The sequence below is a fragment of the Zonotrichia leucophrys genome, chromosome 18, assembly GCF_028769735.1.
Source record: "Zonotrichia leucophrys gambelii isolate GWCS_2022_RI chromosome 18, RI_Zleu_2.0, whole genome shotgun sequence".
Taxonomy (NCBI): Eukaryota; Metazoa; Chordata; class Aves; order Passeriformes; family Passerellidae; genus Zonotrichia; species Zonotrichia leucophrys.
In genome coordinates, this window is record NC_088187.1 from 7,720,223 (window position 1) to 7,744,801 (window position 24,579).

The 24,579-nt window shown below is 47.2% G+C and overlaps 1 protein-coding gene across 1 annotated transcript; it reads left to right on the plus strand.

Moving 5' to 3' along the window:
* Positions 1-18,307: 18,307 nt before the first annotated feature.
* On the plus strand, positions 18,308-19,812 carry NOG (noggin). Its single transcript, XM_064728487.1, has one exon. The coding sequence runs from the start codon at positions 18,952-18,954 to the stop codon at positions 19,621-19,623; it is 672 nt and encodes a 223-aa protein (XP_064584557.1). The 5' UTR covers positions 18,308-18,951; the 3' UTR covers positions 19,624-19,812.
* The last annotated feature ends 4,767 nt before the right edge of the window (positions 19,813-24,579 follow it).

Here is a 24,579-nt window from a genome sequence, read left to right on the forward strand (position 1 = left end):
CTCACACAGACACTCATTACAGAAGTAATAAATGGAGCAGCAACTTTTAAGCCTTATAAACTAATATTAAAGAAATTTAAAGACAAACAGCCTTTAATAGCAGTAAATATATATGCTTCTTCTTGAAATATCAAAATCACTGAATTTGGTGATGTCAGCATTTTTTTACTGAATCTGTGTGATATTTTCAAAATAGATTCTTCCAAAATTTCAAGCAAATATTATTTCACAGGGGGGAAAAAGGCAGTGCCAAAATGTTTTGTCTGGCACTCTTTGTTATCACTTCCTTATAACCCTGAAGCAAAATATTTCAAGTATGGATGCCTTAAATGGTGATAAATAATTCTGTAAGAGTTGAACCACCAACATCTGCCACTTCTGCTGATTTTAGTGGGAGGGCCCCTCACTTCTGAAAATTGGGCATTTTGTTGAAGCCCTTCATCACAGGAACATGGCCCCTGTTGCCACAGCTGTGATCATTTCTAGACCACAGAAGATTTTTCCATCTATGTGGGGGTTCTTCACAAGAACCTGCATGGCCTTTGTCTTTTCCCATACTGCTTTTTAAAGTATTTGAAAAAGGAAAATATTGTTTTGGTTTTTTCACTTATCTTCTCTTTTCCTGAAATGGTCACAGAAAGGAGCTAAATTGGAACTCGAGCTCGAACAGTGGAATGCCCAACTCGCATGCTTTGAACCCAGCTACAGCAGAACAAGGATATTTTTTTTTTCAGCCTTCTTCTGGGGCACACTTGCTTCTTTCCCCCTTCTGTGCCTTGTAGTTCGGTCCTGATCCCCTGCTCTCTCGTGGCTCCATCCTGATCCCTCTCTTCCTCGAGTCTGAGTCACAAGAGCAACAACCCTGCCTGCTCCGACCTACTCAGTGCCTCAGCTGTTAAGGTAAAGCCCACGCTCCCAAGGGACTCACGTTTGAGTACAACCCCAGGATTGTCAGGGCTCTGGCTGGCAGTGCTGCCGAGGGGACAGTCTAAGGCTCTATTTTAATCTTCTGGACCCCAGCCAAACACTGGAACGGAGCTGCCAGCACGAGGGGGGCCCTCCTGCTCACTGTGCCTGACCTCCCATCAGGAGAGGTGCTGGTGTGTTCCTTCTCAAACTACTAGGGCTCTTTCATTGCGCCTGACCTCCCATCACGAGTGCTACCAGGGATCCAGCTCCGACTACTGGGGCTTAACCCTGGCCCGGCTCCAGCACACGAGCCGCACGCCGCTTGTCTCCAGATGCGCTGAGCGTAAATCCAGACCCGGCTGCAAGCGCTGCCTCGGGTACGCTGCAGAGCAGCCACGGAGCGACGCCGACTGCTCGTCCTGCCTTAGAGAGCTGGGTGCATCCCCGCACGCTTTTTCAGCTTCAGTTTGGGAGGATGCAAACCAGCATTTCCCTGTGTCTGTGGTCCCAGCCTGAGCCTGTGCCCTGCAGCTGGTTCTGCAGCTTGGCTTCAGATGCACAGTTCTGTCCTGAGTCATACTGGCTCCACAGCCCATCCCCACAGGCAATGACAGAGACCCGGCTGTGCCATAGGCCAAAACCCACACACAGCTGCAAAGCCGAGCATGCCTTCCCCTCTCCTGGATACCCAGAGAAGGGAATTTTACAAAAACCCTGGCAGGGCGATGCCCAGTTTTGATGCTTAGCACTGCAGACCTCTCCTCCAACTTGGGCAGCAAAGCACAGCAGCGCTGTCCGCCTGACTTACTCCTGGTTTGCCCGGCGTGCAGGACACCAGCCCATTCTGGCTTATCATAAATCACCACATCACCCTCTGTGCCACCGTGACACCCCTTGCCACGCTTACTTTTCACTAAAAGATAAATATATTTTTACCAGCCTAAGTCAGTGTGTCCTAATTAACTTCAAGTGACGCCCGCCGGGTCAGTTCTAGAGCTGCACAGCTTTACACCAGATTTACACCTCGGCAGCCCAGAGCCTCTGGTGCCGCTGCGGTGACAGGGGGACAAAGCTTTGTCCTGAGAAGGCTCGGCTGGGGCTCGGTACCGGGCACGGGCTGAGCCCGCCCTTCGCAGCCTGTGTCCGGTGTGGCACAGCCCGGAGTGTGCGTGGGACACCCCGGGGCTCACTGCCTGTGCCATGCCCGGTGAGGGGACATCTCGAGGGTCGCTGCCCGAATGTCCCCGGTACCGCCGGCCCGTCCCCCCGCAGTCCCCCCACGCGTGCCCAACATGGCGTCCCGCGGGCGCCGCGGCGCCCCCTCCTGGCCAGCGCGGGGCAGTGGCGGTCCCGCGGGAGAGGTGCCGTCCTCAGGGGAGCGCCTGAGGGGGATCCCGCAGCGGCCCCACAGGAGGGGGATCCGAACCCCTGCCCGTACTGCCCGTACTGCCCGCAGCCCTGCCCCAGGCCCGGCGGGTCCCTCCCCAGTCATGCTGAGGCTCATCCCGCTGGATCGCGGCCTCTCTTTGGCCACCGCTGTCGCAGGCGTTGGCACTCGGGACTCAGGTGAGCGGCACCAGCGGGATGGGACAGCGGCCTTGGCTCCACACTCAGCGCCAAACGCAGGCTGAGCCCCCAGAACGCGCAGCCATCACCGCCCTCTCCAGCTCGCTGTACAGGACTCTGTGCGCTGCCCTGGGCTGAAAAAGTATTTCTGATAAAAAGCGGTCAGGAAGCACCACTCCAAGTCACTGGGAAACAACTGATGTGCGAAACTTGCAGGTGGTGGTGGTGGTGGATGAGTTTTTGGCAGCTGTGTGTCACCCGGGCTCGGGAAGATGGTTAGCATGGGGATTCCTGGCAAAGCTGAGCTCATAAGGATCACTGTGTTTGAGTGATTGCATCACCACAGGTTCCTGAGTGACTTCAAACCCAAGATGCATATTTTAAATCTCCCCTGCTGTTGCTGGTAATTTGTTCCATATTTGCCATATTACTTAGGACTTGCAAATGGGGCAGGGATTTTTAGAACGTAAATGTTAATTGAATTAGGTGGCCATAGCCACAGCAGGCCGAGCTCATCCCTGGTCCCTAATGCCATGGCAATCCATGGGTTTAACCTTCAGGGCGAATTTAGCATTATTGACTTTCCCTCAGCATTAATCCAAAGTACTTGAAAAGAGATGGAGCTGTGTAAACTCAGATGGTAACAATTTCTGATTGAGCTTTGTGCTGGCTTTGGATCCCAAGGTTTTCAAAGGATGAGGCTGCTGAAACTGTATTGCTTGTTCAAATTTATGGCATTGATACATACAGTTCTGGACCCACCCAAAGACCACAGTATCTACATCTGTCAAGGTAGGAATTGGGTAACAGTGTTGGTAAAATAAAAGGCTGAATGCAACAAACTTTTAAAAGCACATTTCCTCAGCTGGGGTTTTTATGGTAATGTTCTTCCTTAAAACCAATCTGCAAACTCCCCATAACCTCAGAAAAGGGGGCAGCTCAAAAGGCAATAATCTCATGCTCTGGTGTTCTACATCCTGCAGAGATTGCATCCAATGTCCAGCATTGCATTATTAAAATAATTTCATAAAATGACATTTAAAGTGCCATAGATACCATTTATGGATAGAATATACTTTATCATGTGATCATGGCTTTTACTTTGGAGCAAGTATGGAGTAAATAATATCTGTGCTCTTGGCATGTGCAAGCTGATGGGAGAGCCACTATTTCTGGGACAGCTTTTAATTTCACTTTCAACCTGCTCTACATGATTTGCTAAATCAATTTACAGAAAAAAATCAGTTCAATCAATGTTTATGTTTTAGTTTTGGCAATTAATTTTAAAAACAAACTGAAGATCCATTTCAGTGAGAGAGTACAGCTGTCATGAGCCTCAGCAACCTGTGGCTGTCCAAGTAGACAATAATACAGTCTTCAGCTTTCATGTTGAAAATCTCATTTGAAGTGTGAAATTAATGTCTTTCCCTGGTATTTTTCTTGCTAGATGTCTCCTCCATTTGTGGTTTACCCAATTATTTTAACTTTAATTCTTTGCCAAATGAGCAGATTTACCACATACAGATCCGTCTTAATGCAAGTAATAAAGTATTTCATCCTGTTCTGGAAGTTAAGACTTCAGAAAGGTTCAGAAGGATCAGTAAGAATGATTCAGGAGTTGGAAACCAGACCTTAGAGCAAGATACTTAGGCAACTCTTTCTAGTTCACTTAAACAAAAGGTGACTAAGAGCTATTAGTTCAGATCCTGTTCAGTTTATGAGGAGGGTTTGGATCATAGAGGTGTCCTAACACAGACAAGAAATTCCCTTCTCAACCCCAGTGTCATCCCTTTGGAGTGAAATTAGGAGTACAGTTAAATTTTGGAGACACTTGCTGAATATTGACTTGCCCTTTGCACTCTTCAGTGTGAAATTTGTGTGGAAAGAACCAAGTGTCCCCATCCCACACTGGTGGACGTGTTTTCAGCACAATCCAGCCAGTGCTGCTGGTGTGACAGTATCTCCTGTGCTTTAATCCAAACAGGAATTATTTTGGTCTGCATTGTTAACCAGTCTGAATATCCAGCATGTTAGCAACCACCAAAGTGAGGCATAGTTTTAGCCTCCATGTGATCCTCTGCAATTTATTATTAGCTTCATGTTCTGTGGACTTTCATAACACACAGTCTCTGCCTTTTTGTAATGAAAATTGACAGCTGTGGAAAAAATGGCTCAGCCAGGCTGCAGCTCTTCCTGTGTGGCCTCGGTGTCCCTGTGGCCTCGGTGTCCCTGTCCTGGTGACCAGAGGCCTCTGGAGGGTGCAGAGAGCCTGGAGCTGCAGTGCACCAACACCGTGCTGCTGCTGCCCCAGTTTGGGACACGAGGGGCCTCTCTGCTGGGTCAGGTTGTCATCACTCAGCAGGGACAGCTGCCCAGATGGTGACCTTGCTGTCTGTGCCGTGCCCACCCAGGTGTGGGAGCATCTCATCCAGCTCTCCATGCTAACTTTTCCCCAATTTTTTGATTTGTCAATCCACTGAGATATCTGGAAAGGACATTGGAAAACTATTGGAAGTGTGGTAGTGACTTCAGTCTTCCAGCCTGATGAATACATGGCTCTGGTTCTACCCTGTGCCCTCGAGGCTGGCAAGAAGGCACAGATTGGAAGTGCAACTTAATACACTGTGAAGGTTCTTTTGGTTTAAATTGATGGGAGCAGGCAAAAACACACGTAGGAACACTGAGGCTACAAAATAAATAAATTGGGACTTTCTGCATCCAGTTCTATTAAAAACTGGGATAGAATTTCACTAACTGGAAGTAGTGACAGATACTGAGAGTCAAGTGGCTCCAATAGGAGTGTTGGTTCTGGGAGATGAGCAAAGGTAAGACCTGCATTTTTGGATGAAGATTGGCAGGAGTGAAAGTTGGCAGAGCTGAGCCAACAGTGAGCTCTTTAAAAATCCCATCCTTGCCCTTGGAGTTCTCTGGGCACTGTGTTCCCTTGGGCTGTGTGACTGTACACAGCAAAACACCTTTAAGTACTTCCGTGCTGGGTTGGAGTATTGGCTCGTGCTCTTCTTCAGTCGCCTGTGGGCAGGTTTATAAATTATGTGCTGAGGCTTATTTCGTTTATGTGGTTTCTTGAAATATGCTTAAACTTAGGAGATATTTAGTCAGTATCTTTGCCTCTTTAAAAACCTTCTGCTGTGTTACTCATATATTAGCTTTTGGGTTTTACAGAACCTCTTAAAAACCTCTTGACCAGAAGATCTGCAGTGAAGGTGTGCTGGCCACAAAGCCCACCATCCTGGTGCCACCATGTGCTGCTTGTCAAGGTGCCCCTTCTTCCCTGCTTCATCAACTGAACATTGTTGGCAGCAGTGAGCAGTTAAGTAGCTAAATGTCTATTCAAAGAGTGGCCTGCCAAGTTATCAGTGCAGGCATATTTTTGTAAAGAAATATGCAGCTCAGCTTGTGGTGACCATTGAGAAGCTGAGCTGCAAAAACATCAACACCACAAGGACACAATATTTTTCTCCTGCTTACAACACGGTCGTTTATTTTGGAATTCTTATGCCAGCTGAGGACTCCAGGGTGGTGACAGTAGAAGACTTGTCCAGATGCCAGGGAAAAGAGAGAACTGTATATTGCTCCTGTCCTGAAATGGTAGAGGGCAGGGAGAAAGGCTGGGTAATGATTTGAAAGAATACATTCCCATAAGCTTTCCAAGGGAATCCACAGATTGCTCCCACCACAGATTCCTGCAATACTTTGAAAATATGTATAAAATGAGATTGCTAAATGATGATTGCTGAATTTTCTGGTCTTCCTGTACCCTTTGCAGAGATCTGCAGATTCAGAACAACCTTTCTATTAAGATAAATGACTGGCTTTCAAATTAGCTGGGAAAGCAACCACATAATAAAGTGATTGTGATGGGAGCAATCTCTGTGCCTATGGCCAGAGAGGTGGTGGGCTCTGACATCTGACCAGGGTGGCCAAGCAGCAGACAAAGAGTAAACATTAACTATAATAGAGACTTTATTTGGAGTTATGTGGAAAACTCAAATCACTGTGTCTTTCTATAGTATGTAGAGACAGGTTTTTTTACCTCTTACTGTGGTACCATTTCTGTGTGGAGACAGCCCCTCCAGCTCTCAGCATTATTTAAAACTTTTAAATTCTCTGGCAGTTCACAGCACTAACTTTTTGAAAGAGACTGTGTTCATCAAAATGTGGGGAGCACAGTATGTATAGCATTGTGCAGAGGCTGTGCAGAAGTTTCTCCTGGGTCATATCACAGAATCTGATGTTTTTAAGCCTTCTTTTAAAAGGCTTTTTTCTGTTTTATCTGGAAACAAAAATTGAGCATAGGTGCTGAGGTACAGGTGTGCTGAGGAAAACCAGAAAATAGTTCTGTTTCATTCTCTAACTTCTGTCCTACCATCTGTTACCTCAAAGGTTTAACTTATGCTATAAATTTTTGAGGGAGCAAGAATGCCTTCTTCTTACACATTTGCACAGCACCAGACATGGCTGGTCCATGTCCAAGCTTTTAGGTACAATGATAAAATAAAAATTAAATCCTTCAAAGGATATATTTTTTTTATACTCCCGTGATTGTCATGGGTGTGATGTTGTTTTATGGCTAGAGAACCAAGACATAGATGGTCTCCAGTCAAAGTTATCAAGTATCCCCTAATTATGGCTGTGCTTATTGAAACCACCTAAGAGCTGGTATTTCATCCCAGGACTTTGTGTTCAAAGCCCAGTTCCAGTTGGTTTGCACTGCAGCTGTTGTGACTGCACGCCCTGCTATGAATGGAGCCCAAGCAAGGCTGCATAGCTTAAGTGTTGTTGAAAATGAGACATAGACATTAAGTGGCCATCTGTGGAAAGTTTTCAGTTGCTTTCATGCTACTGCACTGGGATTCGTGGCAGAACCCAGGGAGACAATTCATGTTTCTGTGATGATGTTCATTTCCTGCAAGTGCTGCCTTTATCTTCCTGCAGTCTTCTGCTTGGGTCAGATCATCTAATTACTGTAACAAATCAGGGAGTCCTGTTTCTGCAACAGTTTCCTTTCACTGTATATCCTTTGTCAGGTGCACCCACACTAGCACAGAGGTGAAAAAGGAATGCACACACTGACTGGAGAAAGAAGTGTGGGCAACAAATGGCACTTGCTCAAAAAATGAAAAGCTGTAGCATGAAGTGTGAGTACAATTCAGGGCTGCTTCTCAAACAATAATGGCACATGGCAGAACACCGTCCAGTATCAAAAATGTGCTTCCTCCACACCAAGACAGTTCAGCTTCATTCCTCTGTATATCACACTTCTGACTAAAGGTAGTTGAAGGTCCTCTATCCCCAGGGTGGGTATTTGCAAAGCAGAGATAAAATAGTGAGAAGTATTACAAAGGCAGCAATATATTTCTAATTGATGAGTAACTTCCACTGTAATTAAATCAGAACATGCTGTAAAATCCATGAGGCCCTGTGGATATCCATATTCCTGCCAATATGATACTCTACAAAAGATAGGAACTGGTCCTCTTCTTGGTTTTGCTGTTTTGTGACCCTGGGCAAGGTGATTTTCTACTTTACTTAATTTTATGTTCTCAAGTTTTGTCTGTGCTGTCTGTTGAGAGGATCAAGAATGCACACCCTGACCTGCTGTTCAACACATGCCCAGCACCCACTGCAGAGGGATCCTGGTTACACTCACTGACATTCACCTGATACATTTCACTGGAACAGCCTGGTGGCAGAAGGACCTGGAGGGGCTGAACTCAACAAAATAATCACTGAGCAAACACTGAGTACCCATAGCATGGTGCAGAAAACAGACTGGCTTGTATGAAATCTGTTGGATTATCTTCTGATAATAAATCTCTTTACAAGACTACAGCTATCCTTGTCTACTCCTGTATACATGTTCTTGGTGTTTTGAAAATTTTCAAAGCAGCCTTTTCTAACATTCTCAGCCCGTATTACAATAGCCTTATCTCCTTGTACAAAATGGCTTCTTTGCCTAGTGAATGATTTAATTTAAACCAATCAAATCAAAGTCAACCTTCATTATGAGCAGCAGCACATGGCACTGCAGGATTTTAAAGCACTGACAGGGATGTCAGAGCTCAGTTTTCAGTTCTATCACAGATTTGTGCAACCATCTCTTCAATTCAGGGGGTGACTGGCTGCACCTCTCTCAGCAATGAGCCATGCAGCCCAGGTGGAGAACAGTCAGGTTGTCCTGGGCCTTGGGAGAGGGGGTGAGATGGGCTCCTTTAGCCAACCAAATCTGCCTCTTCCCACTGTAGTTTTGCCACTGGTTTGAGCACATCAGGGTTCCACTAACTTGATAAACAGGACTTGTGCCAGGACAGTGGTTCAGTGACAGGAAGCTGTTCTGAGGGGTTTGTTCCCCTTGAACATTAATTGGCAGCACCCCTGCTGAGGATACCTGTGTGTACAAGCATGCACACTCCCGTCTGCTGCTTTTCCATCAGCTGGGCAAACAGGATCACACGGACTCAGAGGCTCGATTGCTCTTTGTTGCTGTCTTTTGGAAGGTTCTGTTGCCCATTAAAATGCATGTGAGGTTTTTCTGTCACTTCACAGGCTTCTTGAATTAAACCCCTTCCAACGTCAGGATCTAAGCTGCAGGCTCAGGCTCTTACCTTTAAAATCTGTGATTTAAGTGCCTTGTATCTACCTGGTATAGCTGTTGAATTAATTAATGAACATTCTACTATTTACATTTATCCTTCCAAGCTGAGAGATCATGCACCACTGGCATTGAAAAGGCTGAATGATTTGCCCCGGTTCATGCTTCTGAATAAAATTGACAGCTATGAGATGGAAATGTTCAGCTCGTGTTTTAATTTGCTGCAAGAAAGATTTATCAGACAGAGGTGAAGTCTTTGACCCAGTTTTGTCCTACTGGGGTCTCTATGTACAAGCTACAGAGGGAAAGGAGGAGTCCCAAGCACTGACATTTTCAGGTGTCTCTTGCTCTCCCAGTTACAGCCGGTGGGATTTTAGGATCACTCAGCACGGTGCAGCAGCCTGAGCAGGGGTGTGCAGGGCTGCTCAGGGATTGCTGCAGAGCAGGCTCGGGGCAGGGGAAGGCCGGGCACTCGAGGTGCCACATCCACGCTCAGGGAGCGCAGGGACTAAAGGATCCCTCAGGATGCCCCCGGCTGCAGCCCGAGAGGCTCCGCCGGCTCCAGGAGCCGCTCAGAGGGAGCGCGGCCGGGAAGCGCAGGGCGGGCCGGGGATGGCAGCGCCGGGGATGGCAGGGCCGGGCATGGCAGGGCAGGGGATGGCAGGACAGGGGATGGCAGGGCCGGAGATGGCAGGGCCAGGAGATGGCAGGGCCAGGAGATGGCAGGGCCGGGGATGGCAGGGCTGGGGATGGCAGGGCCAGGAGATGGCAGGGCCAGGAGATGGCAGGGCAGGGGATGGCAGGGCCGGAGATGGCAGGGCTGGGGATGGCAGCAAGCCAGGGAGGAGATGGCAGGGCTGGGGGATGGCAGGGCCCGGGGGAAGGAGTGGCAGGGACGGAGATGGCAGGGCTGGGGGATGGCAGGAATCCCGTGGCAGGGCCGGGAGATGGCACGACCGGGGATGGCAGCGGTAGGGGATGGCAGGGCAGGGCTGGCAGGGCCGGGGGATGGCAGCGCCAGGGGATGGCACGGCCGGAGATGGCAGGGCAGGGTGGGATGGCAGGCCGGGATGCAGGGGCCGGGGGATGGCACGGCCGGAGATGGCAGGGCCGGGGATGGCAGGGCAGGGCTGGCAGCGCCGGGGGCCGGCGGGGCTGAGCCGGGCCCGGCCCAGGGCTGTTCTCTCTCCACGCAGGGAGCCGGCGGTCCGCGGGCCTGGGGGCAGGGCGGCTGTCTATTTTTAGTGAGGGTTTTATAGAGTGGATCCCTGCGGTCTGGCTCCACACTGAAATATTGTCCTAGTCTCAATGACATAAACACAGGGCCAGCCTGTGATCCTGGCGCCAGCTTCAGCTTAGGGAATGTGAATGAAAGTACCAGTGGGGTCCAGGCAAGGAGAAGAAAAAAATCCTGACTGTAATTACAAATAAATCCCAAACCCTTTCGCTCTCATGGCTCACTTAGTGCAGCAAATAGCCTCTGATTCTCTACAAATAAGTCCCAGCTTAGTTACTGACAGATCTACCAAGAGGCAGTTAATGGAATAATGACTAAGGGAAGCTTAGGGTAATTCACAAACAGTTCCCGGTGTTGGAGGGTGATTGCCCCCACCTCGCCCCCCTCCCTGCTCCCTCCAGGTCCTGCAGCGGTAGCACCAGGCAGGACCGAAACCTAAGCACACCAGGGCTCTCTTCATCTCCTCAGGGAAGGCTGCTATTTATTTGTTTGTTTGTTTATTTATTTCTTTATTCAAGAGATCTCACACAAGAATGATGATTGGCAAACTCCAATATCTGTCTCCCCAGGGAGAGCAGATTAGATTATGGTCTGCTGAGCAAGGTTATTCCCACCTTCTTTTCTGACGAGAAAAGTGGGGAAATCTTAAGTGAAAGTGGCATAAAAAGCCATCCCTGCCATGAGATGTTTTAAATGCAGCATTCTTCCTTTTGCTTCTTTTTCTGTTGCAAAGGCATCTCTCTTCTTTGAATCCCTTGTCTGAGCCTGTTTCAATACCTCATATGTGAGTTGAAATGCTCACTTTGCTGACCAAGTTAACCCTCATGTTCAAAGTAGAGAGAACTCTTGTGGCACTTCCAGAGTGATCAGTGCAATGCTCTTTTTTGTTTGATTTTGCTCTTTTTGTAAATGAGAACAGGATCATGTGTCTTTGGAACACTACTCTGTCAAGAATGGGAGAAGTGTGAAAGCCGTTCCTGCATGGGAACAATTGAACACATAAAGAGAACAAATAATAGTCAAAATATATGTCATTGTGTCTGGCAGTTACTGAACTGCTGATGTGTTTATTATGAGAACAAGTACTTCAAAAGGTGATGTGGCTTCAGGACACATGCTAGGCAGCAAAGATACTCAGTTGAAGTGTTATTTCAGTGATGCTTGAAAGAAAATCATCCTGACCCACGTCTATGCAGGAAAGCCTAGCTGGTTGTTAGTCCTGGGATGTGTTGTTTTCTAATTCCTGTGCCATCCTGGTCTTTCAGAGTATCTGTGTTCAAAGGAGGAGGATCACAGTCACTTGGTAATTTTCTGTTTGAAAAAATAACACCAAGTCCTTATTCAGGTTTATCAGAGGAACTTCACTGTACATAAGCAAAGTTGAGCTCTGAGCAAAACAGTAATTTGTGACATCTCTGTGTGCTGTGGTGCTTTTTGTCTCATTTCCTGCTGTACCCTCCTATACCCCTGTCAATTCTCTTTTAGAGACTGTGGTGTTGTGGGATGTTGCTCAATATCCAAAAGCTTTTAACTCTATCCTGTAGTTGATGTTTTGTGTAAACTGCAGTAAAGGAAGGATATTAAGAAAAAGGGGGGAGTCAGGGGACAACGAACGACCAACATATTTAATGAGGATGAGTAAACACACCCAAGATGTAACTGTAGATATAAGAAAAATAAAAGCAGCTGGGGGGCTTCTGAGACATTGTTTGTCTTGAAAGTGATGAGAAGAGTCACCATCAAAAGACTTGTTTTACTACAGTCATGCTTCATTATGGGCAAGGAGAGTGTGGGGAAGGGGAGGGGTGGGGGTTCCCTACGTGACCAGGTTGCCAGAAGAGAGAACCTAACTCGTTTGCATGGCCTAATTAATCCCTGAACCCAGTCAAAGCCTGAGTCAGAGGGAGAGAGCAAATGTCAGATCTGTGTCTGGGAAGCCTAGATTCATTATTTTACTCGCCTGGGTCCCTTTGCCTTTAGACGCAAAGACTTGAAACTCCCAAGCCAAAGAAACACACCCGAGATTGCTACTGAACATCAGCAGGTTTGCAATCACTCTCAGACACAAATGTCTGTTTCTGTATTTGAATTAATCCCATAACCCCATGAGTGTGCCTGTTACATCATTTGTGAGAGAAAGGGGAAATCATTCCATGTGCCACTAAAGGTAAAGGTTTCTTTGAGAAGCCTCCTATTGAACACAGAGCTTTTCACAGCCAGCCCAGCCACTGTGGGGTTGTGTCTTGGGACATTCTGTAGAGGCTGCAGAGATAATGCTATGCACACAACTCTGGCTGATCACTGTCATCCACTTCTTTCTTAAGAGATCAGATTCCCTGAAGGGATAAAGCATAAGAAGTTGGAAAGGAGTGATAATACAAAATGCTGGGGAATGGCGTGCAGTTTAATCTTTTTCTAGTTACTCAAGCTCCTTCATCCTCGTACATTTTCTAGCTGGAGCAAATTTAAAGAATTTCTAATAAAGCAGTGGTTCTGAATTTGTGGGACCTTCTGCTGTTGCACTGATTCTTGAGGCAAAACCCTAGTCAGAAGTTGTTTTATATACAGGCTAAATTCTGCTCTTTCATTACACCGTAGCCAGGATACTTCTTGTGAGCATAAAGTGCAGCCATCCTACACTTAGTCCAGGATTTCTGAGTCAGTTATTTTTGGGATCCTGTTCCCTCTGGCTCTCTGATCAGGATTAAACCCTGCCTCTTGGACTTTGTACTTCCACAAAACCCGTGAGTCTCTTGGAACCTTTTACACCAGAGTCTGAGGCAACATTTACTGAGTGCAGGGGACCTGGGGGCTCAGGACTGAGTTGACAGAAGTACTTTTAAAATAAGTTTCAGTTTTCCTTCGTTCATAACCAATGGGGTAAATATGATGTAATTGGATTTATTTTCCTCTTCACCCCCACTGGAGCCAGGAAAATGAAGTAGTTGAGAGAAAAGGGGTTGTCATTTTCAGTCAAGCAGTCATTCATCACATAGCATTAGACAATTAGCAATAAAACATTTGAAGGGCTCCATTGGTGCTAAAAGGGCGAGGGGGTCTTTTTAAATATCAGAGGTGAGAAATGTTATGTATCAGGGTTATTCAGTAGCTGGCATCAATGAATCACTCCCATGCACACAGGCCTTGACTGGGGGAGGTTGCTGTATTTTTCGCTTCATTGAATCTTTGTCCCTCAGTTGTCTTTAGCATTTTATAAAAAGGAATAGTAAAAACTTGGTTTATCTCACTAGATGTTTCTCTTAATGACCAGGCTGGCTACAATGAATAAATACATTCCTACTTGCCATGTATGTATAAATGTAATATATGCTGCCACAGGGAGTTTGTTTGGATAAACAGTATTGCCTGTGTGGAGATTCAGATCCCCTTCAGGAGCCATTGCTTGTAAATATAAGTGTCATTTTTTAACATAAAAAATGCCTTGGTTTCTGTTTCATCTTTTCCAATTCTCTCTCTGGCTTCCCTGCCTGTAATGAATTGCTCTGCACACTGTGAGATGCTGGTCTCTTCTCTTGCTTCTGAGATATTAGGATTTGGCACAAAAAGTAGCATGTTTAGGTGGGGTAGAGGAGGGGGAGGATTTAGAAGAACTATGGGCTTCCTCTGTTGCAAACCTTTTGCGTAAATAAATAAATAAATAACTAAAACTAATTCCTCCAAGTGGGGTTGTAGCCAAGAAAACTCTGTTCTGAGAGATTCAGATTTATGGCAGAAGACACTGCTGAGAGAAAAAGCAAGAAACAGAGACAGTGGAGTTCCACCTCCCATGATATATAGAGCCAAGGGAGGTATAAATACCCGTCACTTCCCGGACCCTCTTCAAAAAAAAGACAAACACCCAGGATCCTGTCTCTGGCTGGCTTGCAGCAAGGCGCCCTCATAAAAGCTAAGATAAACAGTTTATCAGCAGATGAATGCACAAGCTCTGGTCTAAAGACAAAAGTCTATACCTTAGGAAAAATGCAGAAGCAAGAAGAGAGTGGGCTGAGAATCAAGGAGGCACAGTATTTTAGGAGAAAGAATGACATGTAATCAGAAAAATACAGCAATTCTTTAAGGACACTTTTTCTTAAGGCAGTGGATACATCTATGTATAGTTGTACTCAAAAGACTAAGAAATAGCTGCTTTTTTATTTGTGGGGTATCCTTTTTTTGGGGTGTTTTTTTCTTCATTGTTTTAATGCATTAGTCATCTTAGGATTTACTCCACTATAAAACACTCATCCCAGAGCTTAGTTTCAATATATTATTTATATATTATTTATCACTGTAGATACATGTTCTTGGCCAAATGTATCCTTCCCTGTCTCCATTCTGTTGGGATTTCAAGGTAGAACTTTTCTCTCTCCAAGTATGTTTTACCTTCCCAAGTTTTTGATTCAAAACTGTTTTCCTTCAGAGCAGCTGATCACCTGCTAACATTGTCATCCTCAGCACAATCCTTATTCTGTGTATCAGGAAAGGGGCAGGGAAACTGATGAGGTACCTTCCTCATGAGGGAAGAGGGACAGAGCACCACATTTCAAAGATCCAGAAGGATCTCCCTGAATCTTTCCACACTAAAGAATGTAGCTTCAAAGTAGCAGAATGGTGATTCTCTACCTGTGGTAGATGGATTCCAGGGAAGGTCATACATGACCCTTGATAGCCATAATGTAGATTTGTCATCTGATATATTTGGACTATGTAAAATGGCTGCAAGCTGTGCATCTCCCTTAGAATTTCTTTAGGGATTCAGTTTTTAAAGAAAAGGTAGAGAAGAAGTTCCTTATAAAATTTATACAGGTGTATAAAGGAAGAGAAAACTAGCAGCTTGCTAGGACCTAAGACTAAAATTGAAATTGTTTTAATTCAGTTGTCTGCTCTTTCAAACACAGGTTTCCTCTACAATTTTAGTAGAACAGGAGACTCTTCCCTCTGCATTGTTCCATTGATACTGGTAGCATCTCATCAAACTCTCCAACACTTCCATGAAGGAGGCAAGGATTAGCATTCCTGCTCTACAGATAAGGAAAGGCAGAGCTATGAAATGTGCTGCCCAAAGCCATATGAGAAATTTGCATGACAGCAGAGCAGAGGACTCATTTGGTTATGCTGTTGCTTTTCCCTTCCTTTCCTTAACAATCATTTCATGCCAACGGATTTTTTAAAATGAGAAGAAAAAGGCAATGAGAGCATGACTTAAATATTCTTTAAGTATAAAGGGAAGCAAGAATAGTTCTAAGGAAACCTCCACTCCTAAGGAAGGCACAGCTTTGCCAATCACACCTGGCATCCTTCTTCTTCATCTCAGTTTTCCAGTGTTTTATTACCTTCTGCGATTCCCTCTGCAGTTTGGAGTGGTGCATGAGACCACTGCTTGCAGACCAGACTGATTTGAAACCATGGGTTGAATTCAGAGGGATGTCCCTGAGATCTGGGTTGGGTGAAGTAGGTCAGGCCATTTGCTGTTAGTAGATTTAACAGGAAACAAATCTATTTTGAATTGTTCCTGTGCATCCTCGCTGCTGTGGACTGAAGTCAGCTGCTTACATAATGTGTTTGCAGAGCTGTGCCTGCAGAGCCGTGCAGGCTGCATTCCTCTTCTCTCCTCATCAGCGATGTCACCCTGAAGAAGTGGCATCTTGCTCTTGGCCACACTGGCTTCCTGTGTGCCTTGAAGGTTGTATTTGCTTTGTCTACTGAAAAAACACATTTTTAGTACTGACAGCACTCCAGAACCAATAAAACTGAGGCAAAGGGAGTTGTTCTACTCTGCTTCATGCATCACTGCCAGTAGAATGACCAGCTAAGGCCTCTATGAGCTGCTGGCCTCTCTCCCTATCCCAGGAAGGGCTGGCATCATACACACACCCTGGATCATGCCCTTTACCTCCAGGTTTCATTTACTGCTGTTCTCAGCAAGCCTTGGAATAAACCAGTTTCTTTTCCCTCTGACCCAGAGGCCTCTGGCAGAGTTACTGGCAGCTCTTTCCCAGTCCTGCTGTCAGCCACGCCACCAAGAAATTCTTGGGCCACGAGTGACTTCTGTCACTTCTACATTCCTCAAGCTTTCATGGCCTCTCCAGGAGCTCAGTGCACCTGAGGCAAGGCAGACATCCGTGCTTGAGGAATTACTGAGCCCCAGCCTGCTCTGCTCAGAACATATCAGGGGCTTAAAGAGGGACAGAGAGGCTTAAAGAGACTCATTCCAGAAACATTTCATTGTGCAGGTAACTCACTTGAGGAGGAAGAGTTCTTGTCTTCCAGTCCTTGTTTAGAGTCCCAATTCTGAATGTGGAATCTTAAACATCTGGCATGGAATAGATGATACAAAGGTCTTATTAGCTTTGCTTTTTAGACTCAAGATTAAATAACTGGTTTCAAATACCAGCTGATTTATTATTAAAAAAATTATACGCAATAGAATGAAACTTCTGAATTTTTGCTTCTGTTCTGTTTCTGAGGTGTGGCTTCTCACTTATATGGAGGGACAACTTTTATGCCAAATTTCAGCAATTAAAGTTTACCAGGGTCTGGGTGAAGGGAGAGACCTCAACTTGCAGGTGAAAAAAATTGTAATAAAACTCCAGCAGATCTTTGACTGACATTGTAGCAGCAAGTGTCATTCTGAGACTCTTTCACAATGTTGACCTTAGATTAGTTTTCCATCTTTTTCATGTAATCTTTTTTCACTTATTTATTATTTATAAAATGCCCTACATGTTCTGGAATAAAGCAAAGTTAAGAGTTCTTTTAAATTGAACACTGGGAATGAAACTAGTTGAAAAAATATCATTTTTATAAAAACCACCCAATATTGGTAATATGATCTATGTACTACTTTCAAAATGAACCTAATTTTGAAGGTTAGATTTAAACAAATGCATAAATAATTTAGGTGAAATGGCTTAGCTTCAGTCCCATTAAACTTAGGCTCCTAAGTGCCTAAATAGCCTGCAGGAATGGGATTCAAGCACTTCAGGAAATTTTACTCAAACCATAATAGAGCCTTACAGCCATACAGCCATACTGCCCGCCACGCCGTGTAAGTGCTCTTTGCAAGACAGCAATTCTGCCAAGGAAGTGGCATTTAGTATCAAATTTTAAATTGTTTTATGTATTTCAATTGAGGCACTTTCCATTTTTCCTGTATGGATTGCGGGCATAACTGGAAATTGCGTTTCTGATGAAGAAGTCTTAGCGAGCTCCCTAGAAAATCGCTAAGCAAGTGCTCCGGAGAGAGCGGCGGGGCCGGGCAGTCTCCCGGAGCATCCGCCATGGGAGCCGAGCACCGGGCTCGTCTCGGGGGGCCGCAGGTTCGTTCGCGGGGTCCCACCCGGCCGCAGCCCCCGAGTCCGCGGGAGCCGCCTCCCCCCGCCCGCGGCGCCCCCGGGGCTCTGCCCGCGCTCACCCGCGGGGCGCGGGAGCCGCTTCCCGAGTTTCCCCGGCGCCGAGGGCATCCCGCCGCTCCGCGCCGTCCCGGTGCCCCCCGGCCGCCCGCGGGCAGCCCCCGGCCCGGCGCGGCGCCGCCAGCAGAGGGCTCGCTCCGCCCGGGAAGGCGCCCGGCGGCCCCGGCGCCGCGGGCAGAGCGTCCGCAGCGGCCCGGGGCGGGCAGCGCGCCCCGCGCCCATGTGCGCGCCCGGGCAGGGCCCCCGGCGGCCGCGCAGCGCGGGCCGGGCCGGGAGGGCGCGGGCAGCCCGCGCAGCACCGGGACAGCCCGCGGAGCACCGGGCCGCGCTCCTGCGCGGGGCGGGCGGGAGAGGCCGCGCTCCGCGCCCACGAGGAGAGCGGCGGGGCGAGGCCGAGCCCGGAGCCGGCGGCCCCGGCCCCACGAGCGGGCGCCCGGCCGGGCGGAGCTGCCGGCGGCTGCCCCGGGCAGGGCAGCATCTCCCGGGGCGCGGCGGCTCGCGTGAGCGGCGGCGTGCGGAGGGCGGGGGGAGGCGGCGGCTCCCGCCTCAGCCTTCCCCAGCAGAGGGTGCCTGCCGGTGGGAAGGGGGAAGCCGCGCTCTCCTGGACTTTTGTGGGAGTGGGGGTTGTGTTGTGTGTGTGGGTTTTAAGGGGGGTGGGGTGGGTTAGGAGAGAGTCTGTGGTTTCCATGGAGATGAAGCTGAAAGTGCAGGAAATTTAAAGGCTTTGGGTCCTTGCAAAGCAGACAAACTGGTGCCAACGTGCGTGGCTGCTGTTGCTGCTGAGGAGGCTGCTTTGCAAACGGCGGAGAGGAGCGGGGAGGAAGAACCGGCAGCTACTTCTTCCACACGCACGGGCAGACAACGAGGAGCGGCAGCAACAAGCAGAATTCGCAACAAAAAGAGGCATCTCCCGTTCCCGGGAAGGGCGAGAAGAAGCAGCAGCAGCAGCAGAATTTTGGAGCGGCTTCACCAGGAGAAATTTTATAGAGAAGCCTGCAAGAGAAGAGTGTTTGCAGGGGGCTTGTTCTCCGCGCTTATCAGGGGGCTGTCTTTGCTGGTGGTGCGGCGAGTGGAGATCGTGATCCCCTTCAAAGACGAGCTATTTTGGATATCCCCGTACAAGTTTTCTGATGTATTTGCTTGCACCTTCTTGCCTTGCTGCTTGGTGAATCCAGCCCCCCTTTCCCCCTCCCCCCCCCACCGGTCTCCCAAGGATGGATCATTCCCAGTGCCTTGTGACTATATACGCCTTGGTGGTTCTGCTGGGTCTCCGGCTAGAGCAGGGCGCCTGCCAGCACTATCTGCACATCCGACCGGCTCCCAGCGACAACTTGCCCTTGGTGGATCTAATCGAGCACCCGGACCCTATCTTTGACCCCAAGGAGAAGGATCTTAACGAGACCTTGCTAAGGAACCTCATGGGCGGACACTTCGACCCCAACTTTATGGCTGTTTCTTTGCCCGAGGACCGGCTCGGAGTGGACGATCTAGCTGAGCTGGACTTGCTGCTCAGGCAAAGACCCTCGGGAGCGATGCCCAGCGAAATCAAAGGGCTGGAGTTCTACGACGGGCTGCAGCCGGGCAAGAAGCACAGGCTGAGCAAGAAGCTGCGCAGGAAGCTGCAGATGTGGCTTTGGTCCCAGACCTTCTGCCCGGTCCTATACACGTGGAACGATCTCGGCAGCCGCTTTTGGCCCCGGTATGTCAAAGTGGGCAGCTGCTACAGTAAAAGGTCTTGTTCAGTCCCCGAAGGCATGGTTTGCAAACCTGCCAAGTCCGTGCATTTAACGATCCTGAGGTGGAGGTGCCAGCGCCGGGGCGGGCAGAGATGCACATGGATACCCATCCAGTACCCCATCATTTCGGAGTGTAAGTGCTCTTGCTAGGGCTGGCACTTCCTTCGCGCCCCTTCTCCAGCGGACTCACGTGGACCTTTGCTGCAACAGAAATAAAAGACATTTGCTTTCTGGTTAACGTTGTAATGCACTGTAACGTGTAGGAGAATGTATATTGTGTGTGTATATATGGCACCGGTTTAATATACTATTAAAAGGTCAGTATTATACGTGAAATAATCAGCGTCTACTGTATTTTCAAGACTATTACCCTGATCGTTGCTAATGTATTCCTTTTTTTCTTTTTTTTTCTTTTTTTTTTTTTTTTTGTATTTATATTCCAGAGAGAAGTTGCTTCGCTTTGGCGAAGTAGGTTTTTTGTTGGGTGTTTTTTTAATAAAAGGATTAAAAAATACAAACCAAACTTTTTGATAAGAAAACTTTGATAATATTTTCCATTATTCGGAAAGCGTGTGTGTGAGGGTTTTTTTCTTTTTCCTTACGGACTTCAGATTTAAAATAAAAATGAATAAACGCCTAGAGCACAATGTTATTGTAAATAGAGAGAACAGTTCGAATGACTTAATCCTATGTAAATGAAGAGTATCTGCTATTTATTCTTTATATCCTTGTAGTAAAAGTGCAGTGCAGAATTAAAGTCAACCACTAAAACACGAGCCGTTTGGATTCTGTTTGCTTTTTGGTTTGGCCGCCGTCGGGGGGGCTTTCTTCTCTCTCCTCCTCGTTCTCCACGCTCAGCAGGACGTTTCGTGGTGGCAGGGGGAGGTGGGAACCTGCTCACGACTCTGTTAGAGGGGCTCTGCGGCACCCACACGGCCGGAGCGCCGCGGGCTGCGGCCCCGCGGGATGGGGGCGGCCGGCGGGGGGGTCCCTGCGCTCCGCTCCGCGCTGTCCCCGCGGAGCCGCTCCCGCGGCCGCGCAGCCCCGGCGAGCTCGGTGGCAGCTGCTCGGGGATTTTTCTTTTAACCGCTTGACATTTCATTTACAACGGGACACGTGTCTTTCACACCTACCATTGTGGTGGGACACTGCTGAAACTTGACCCCTGGGCTTTGGGGGGTTTCAGCGCAGACACGTTATTAGCCTGATCCTGTGACAGCCCCGCACACCGCCCGGACCGGCCCGGTTAACTCTTTGGGCTCCCGCCAGCGCCGGGCCATCGCCCCCGTGCCGGGCTGCCCGGGACTGCGGGGCTCGGGGACTGCACCCCGTCCCTCGAGCCTCCTCTCTATAGGCAGCCGGGCAGCACCGTGCCCGCAGCCGCGGGACAGCGAGCTCTGCCGCCGGGGAGCAGCGCCCCGTGCCGCCCGTGCTGCCGCGGGGTGCCCGCTCCCGCCGCCGCCCGCTCCCGGCCCGCCCCCCGGGGCCGCCCCCGCCCGTTCCCCGCTGCCCGGTGCCCGCTGCCCGGTGCCCTCGGCGCTGCGGAACGGCCTGGCCCGTCCGCAGCTGTCCCGCGGCTCCTCGGGACCCGGCCCAATTAGGGACGTGTTTGACTTTTACGTGCTGGGAGAGCCGGCGGTTCGTATCTCATAGATACCAACTGCGAAAACAAACTCTCCACGTGTTCTTCAAAGGCTCCCTGACAGTGCAGAAAGCCTTTTCCTTATTTATCTTGGAGCCAAAAAACCTCTTCTTCTTCTTTTTTTTTTTTTAATTTCTCCTTCAAAACTCGGAGGGAATCTATGCTAATCATTTAAAACCCATGGGTCTTTCATTGAGACGAGCCAGCCCTGCTTTCTCTAACGCTTAGTTCGGTATCTCCGAATGCATATTCATTCCCTCGCTCAGTCTCTCGGTGCGTTTTACCGCCCGTCTCTTTGCTCTAATTTCAATAGTTTTGGGAGGGGGGAAGAAAATCAGATCTTGGGACATTTAGGGTATTCATTAACCTAGTGAAGAGGAACAGAGGCATTATTACTCACATAGAAGGCACCCTGCCCCCATGTCTATCTAAGGGTTCATTGTAAAAGGATTAAAAGTTAAAGACCTTCATCTTATGATTCTTTCATTTAATCTTCGTGGCGCCTGAAAGACATGCTGGATGGATGATCACATTTAAAATATTCCTAATGTCGGCTACCTTAGGACTCCAGGCAGGGCAAACAAACGTAATTTATTTCCAGAAGAAAGGGTATATTGAGATGTTTAAGTTTATGAACCACCATTACCATGTATATTTGTTAGGTTCTGACAAATACCCAAATAACATTAAAATCAGCCATTCATCACATATGAATTTATGCAAAACCTTGTATGCCTGGGGCCAATATTTTTTTAGACAGAGTTTCACTTGCAAAAAAAAAAGTTTATTTAAAAAAAAAAGCAAGAGTTTTTCATGACTGGTAAACACGAGAATTATGTGAACAGAAACTATTTCATGCTGGGATGGCAGCCAGGGACTCGGGAATGTCAACAAAAGTTCTCCGAAGGTTGAAAATGTCACTGGATTACAATACAAGGTCCTTTGCCCCATTAGCAAACTTTGCTAAAGTAATATTCCCACTACTTAGCGAGGGGGCTCACCCAGTGATTTATCTGTCTGTGATCCCAGCAATGGGGCAGACAGGGACTTCATCTGGAAACCACCTCTGACTGCTGGCTTCAAGATTTAAAATTTTATATGCATGCAGAGCTGAGTGTGTACTGGTGACTGTTATGTGAGTGTGAAAGAAGTGTGCTGTTAATGTAGTCTAAATATTTATCACCAGATCTGTCTTAATATTAATCCAAGGGTCATTGTCATCAGAGACTCATGTGTTACATACATGCCTTCTCAACCAGTAACACCCTGTTAATAAATTTATGAGAATATTTTGGGTTTTAAAAAATGAAGTTTCACCATTCATAAGGCCCATGATTTTTTTTTTTTTTTAATAAATAGCTAAATTTTGTCAGCTGGTAGATCAAAAGTAAACTAGTAGTCTTCGCTGTTGTTTCTGGTCAGGTCCACTTTCTGGTCCTCCTGCCCTAGTGTTGAAATGTTTGGCTTGTAGTGGAAGTGTTTCAAGCCAAACAAATAAAATATCTTTCTGATGAATGTTTCTATGCAAATCTATTTAATATTAGATTTTGTAATATGTTTTTATAGCAAAATTGAATTATAGCTCTTTTAAATAAAAATCAGTTCATAACATAGCCAGTTTTTCTTTGCTGATCTTTGTAGTGGCATCATAAGACTGCACAAAGACCACTGTGGGGAAGGATTAAGGGAAAAGTTTAAAGTTTGCTTTTAGATACTCTGCAGTTTCTTATTTTGCAATTTTAGTGTCTTAAAGCATAATAATGGGAATTTTAATTCATTTCTGTGTCTGCCATAGGCCCAGCTGAGTCATTTAACTTGTGTGCTGCAGTTGCTTGTGAGGAGCACAGGACTTCATCTTCTTTGCCACTGTAGCCAGTCGTTATCAGAATAATCTGTTCTCTCGCACCTCGTGTTTATTCAAAATCTAATAAAGTTTAGGCATGGTGGTCAAGGGAGGTTCCTCTATAACATTGCATTTAGTATCCAGGCCATTGTCTTTGTCAGTCCAGAGCAGTATTTTATGTATCATTCTCCAATGCTTTCTACTTCTGATTATCAGGGGAAAACCTGACTGTTAACCAAAGTCGTGATGATGGCTAATTTAAAAGTGCTAAGACGAACACAGTCAATAAAAGCAGAAAAAAGTATACTAGAGTAACTTGTCCAAATTAACTAATGCAAAATTAGTTCAGATCGTGTGAAGAAAATGAACCAATTAGGAAACATTACACATTAAAGTGTTGACTTCTCACATACATACTTAATGGAAAAATCTATTTGATTCCTTTTGTCATTTTCAAAATACCACCACAAAGATGAATTTTTGAGATTGCATGAGGGCACCGTGGAGTCATCACCAAAATAACCACAGCTAGAAATTAGAGCAGTAGTATTTGGGTAAATACTGGACAAGTTTTTCTTTTTCCATAGTTTTAATAGAGAAATAATCTTAATTTAGTTACATCAACATCTTGAAAAAAATTCCCAGCAGTTAAATGTAATCTGCACCACATTGGCTGGATCTTGGACGCATTAAAGAGAAGATATTCCAGCCTGGAGATTTGCCAGGAATCTTCCTTGAAAGCTGAAATAAATATAATGACGTCATCATATAATGTAACATCATAGCTTTCAAGGTGAGCCAAACCAAAGGTATGCTGGCAGGGGAATGTTGCCACCTGGTAGACCCATGCTAGGAATAGATATGACACTCTCATCCAGCGGGGAGGAGAGCAGCCACACTCCCCTGGAGTGCCCACAAGGATCCTGCAGTCTCTCTGTGCCTGCAGGTCCCGTGGGAGCCTTGCTGCACGTGGGAGCTGCAGGATCTGTGTCAATGCTCCCTTTTAAGAGAGCAGCTCCAGCAAATTTGAAGAGACCTTTTCATTCCCTCTTCCCTGCTCCCAGACCAAGCAAGAAGCTCCAATGGTTAAAAGGAAGGGAATGAATACGTTCACTTGAAACAACTGTTGGAATGGTTCAGACGGGAACAGAAATATTCAGCAATCAACATTAAAGACTCTAAATCCTTGGAGGTGTTATTGCAGGATCAGCAGCTTACAGCCCTCTTTGTGAATCCTGGGTACCAGTGTATTACTGCTAAGTCCCCTGCAGCCTGTTCCCTGAGGGGAAAGCAGCTGCCCTGTGTGATGTGCTTCCGAAGAGTCTGGGAGAAAAGCTGCTGCAGAAAAATCTGCACGGGTGTAACGTCACAGTGAGTCACTTTCCCTGCTGAACTGTGGGACAGGAGTGCAGAGATGCCACAATTTGGCCTCTGACTCTCTCGGTGAATGGCATAGATGGAAACTAGCTGAGAGCTGATGCTGTGGGAGCTCACTAATTGTAGTTCTGCCCTCTTTGGGTTATATTCATGGGCCTTCGAGCATCCTTCTGAGTCAGCACTCAATGCCAGACCAACCTGTGCATGCTCTGAGCTCCTGTCAGCCTGGCGATGTCCTGGAAAG

Bases quoted from the DNA above. Each gene is read 5' to 3' on its own strand.
- NOG (XM_064728487.1), top strand. From the start codon at position 18,952: ATGGATCATTCCCAGTGCCTTGTGACTATATACGCCTTGGTGGTTCTG.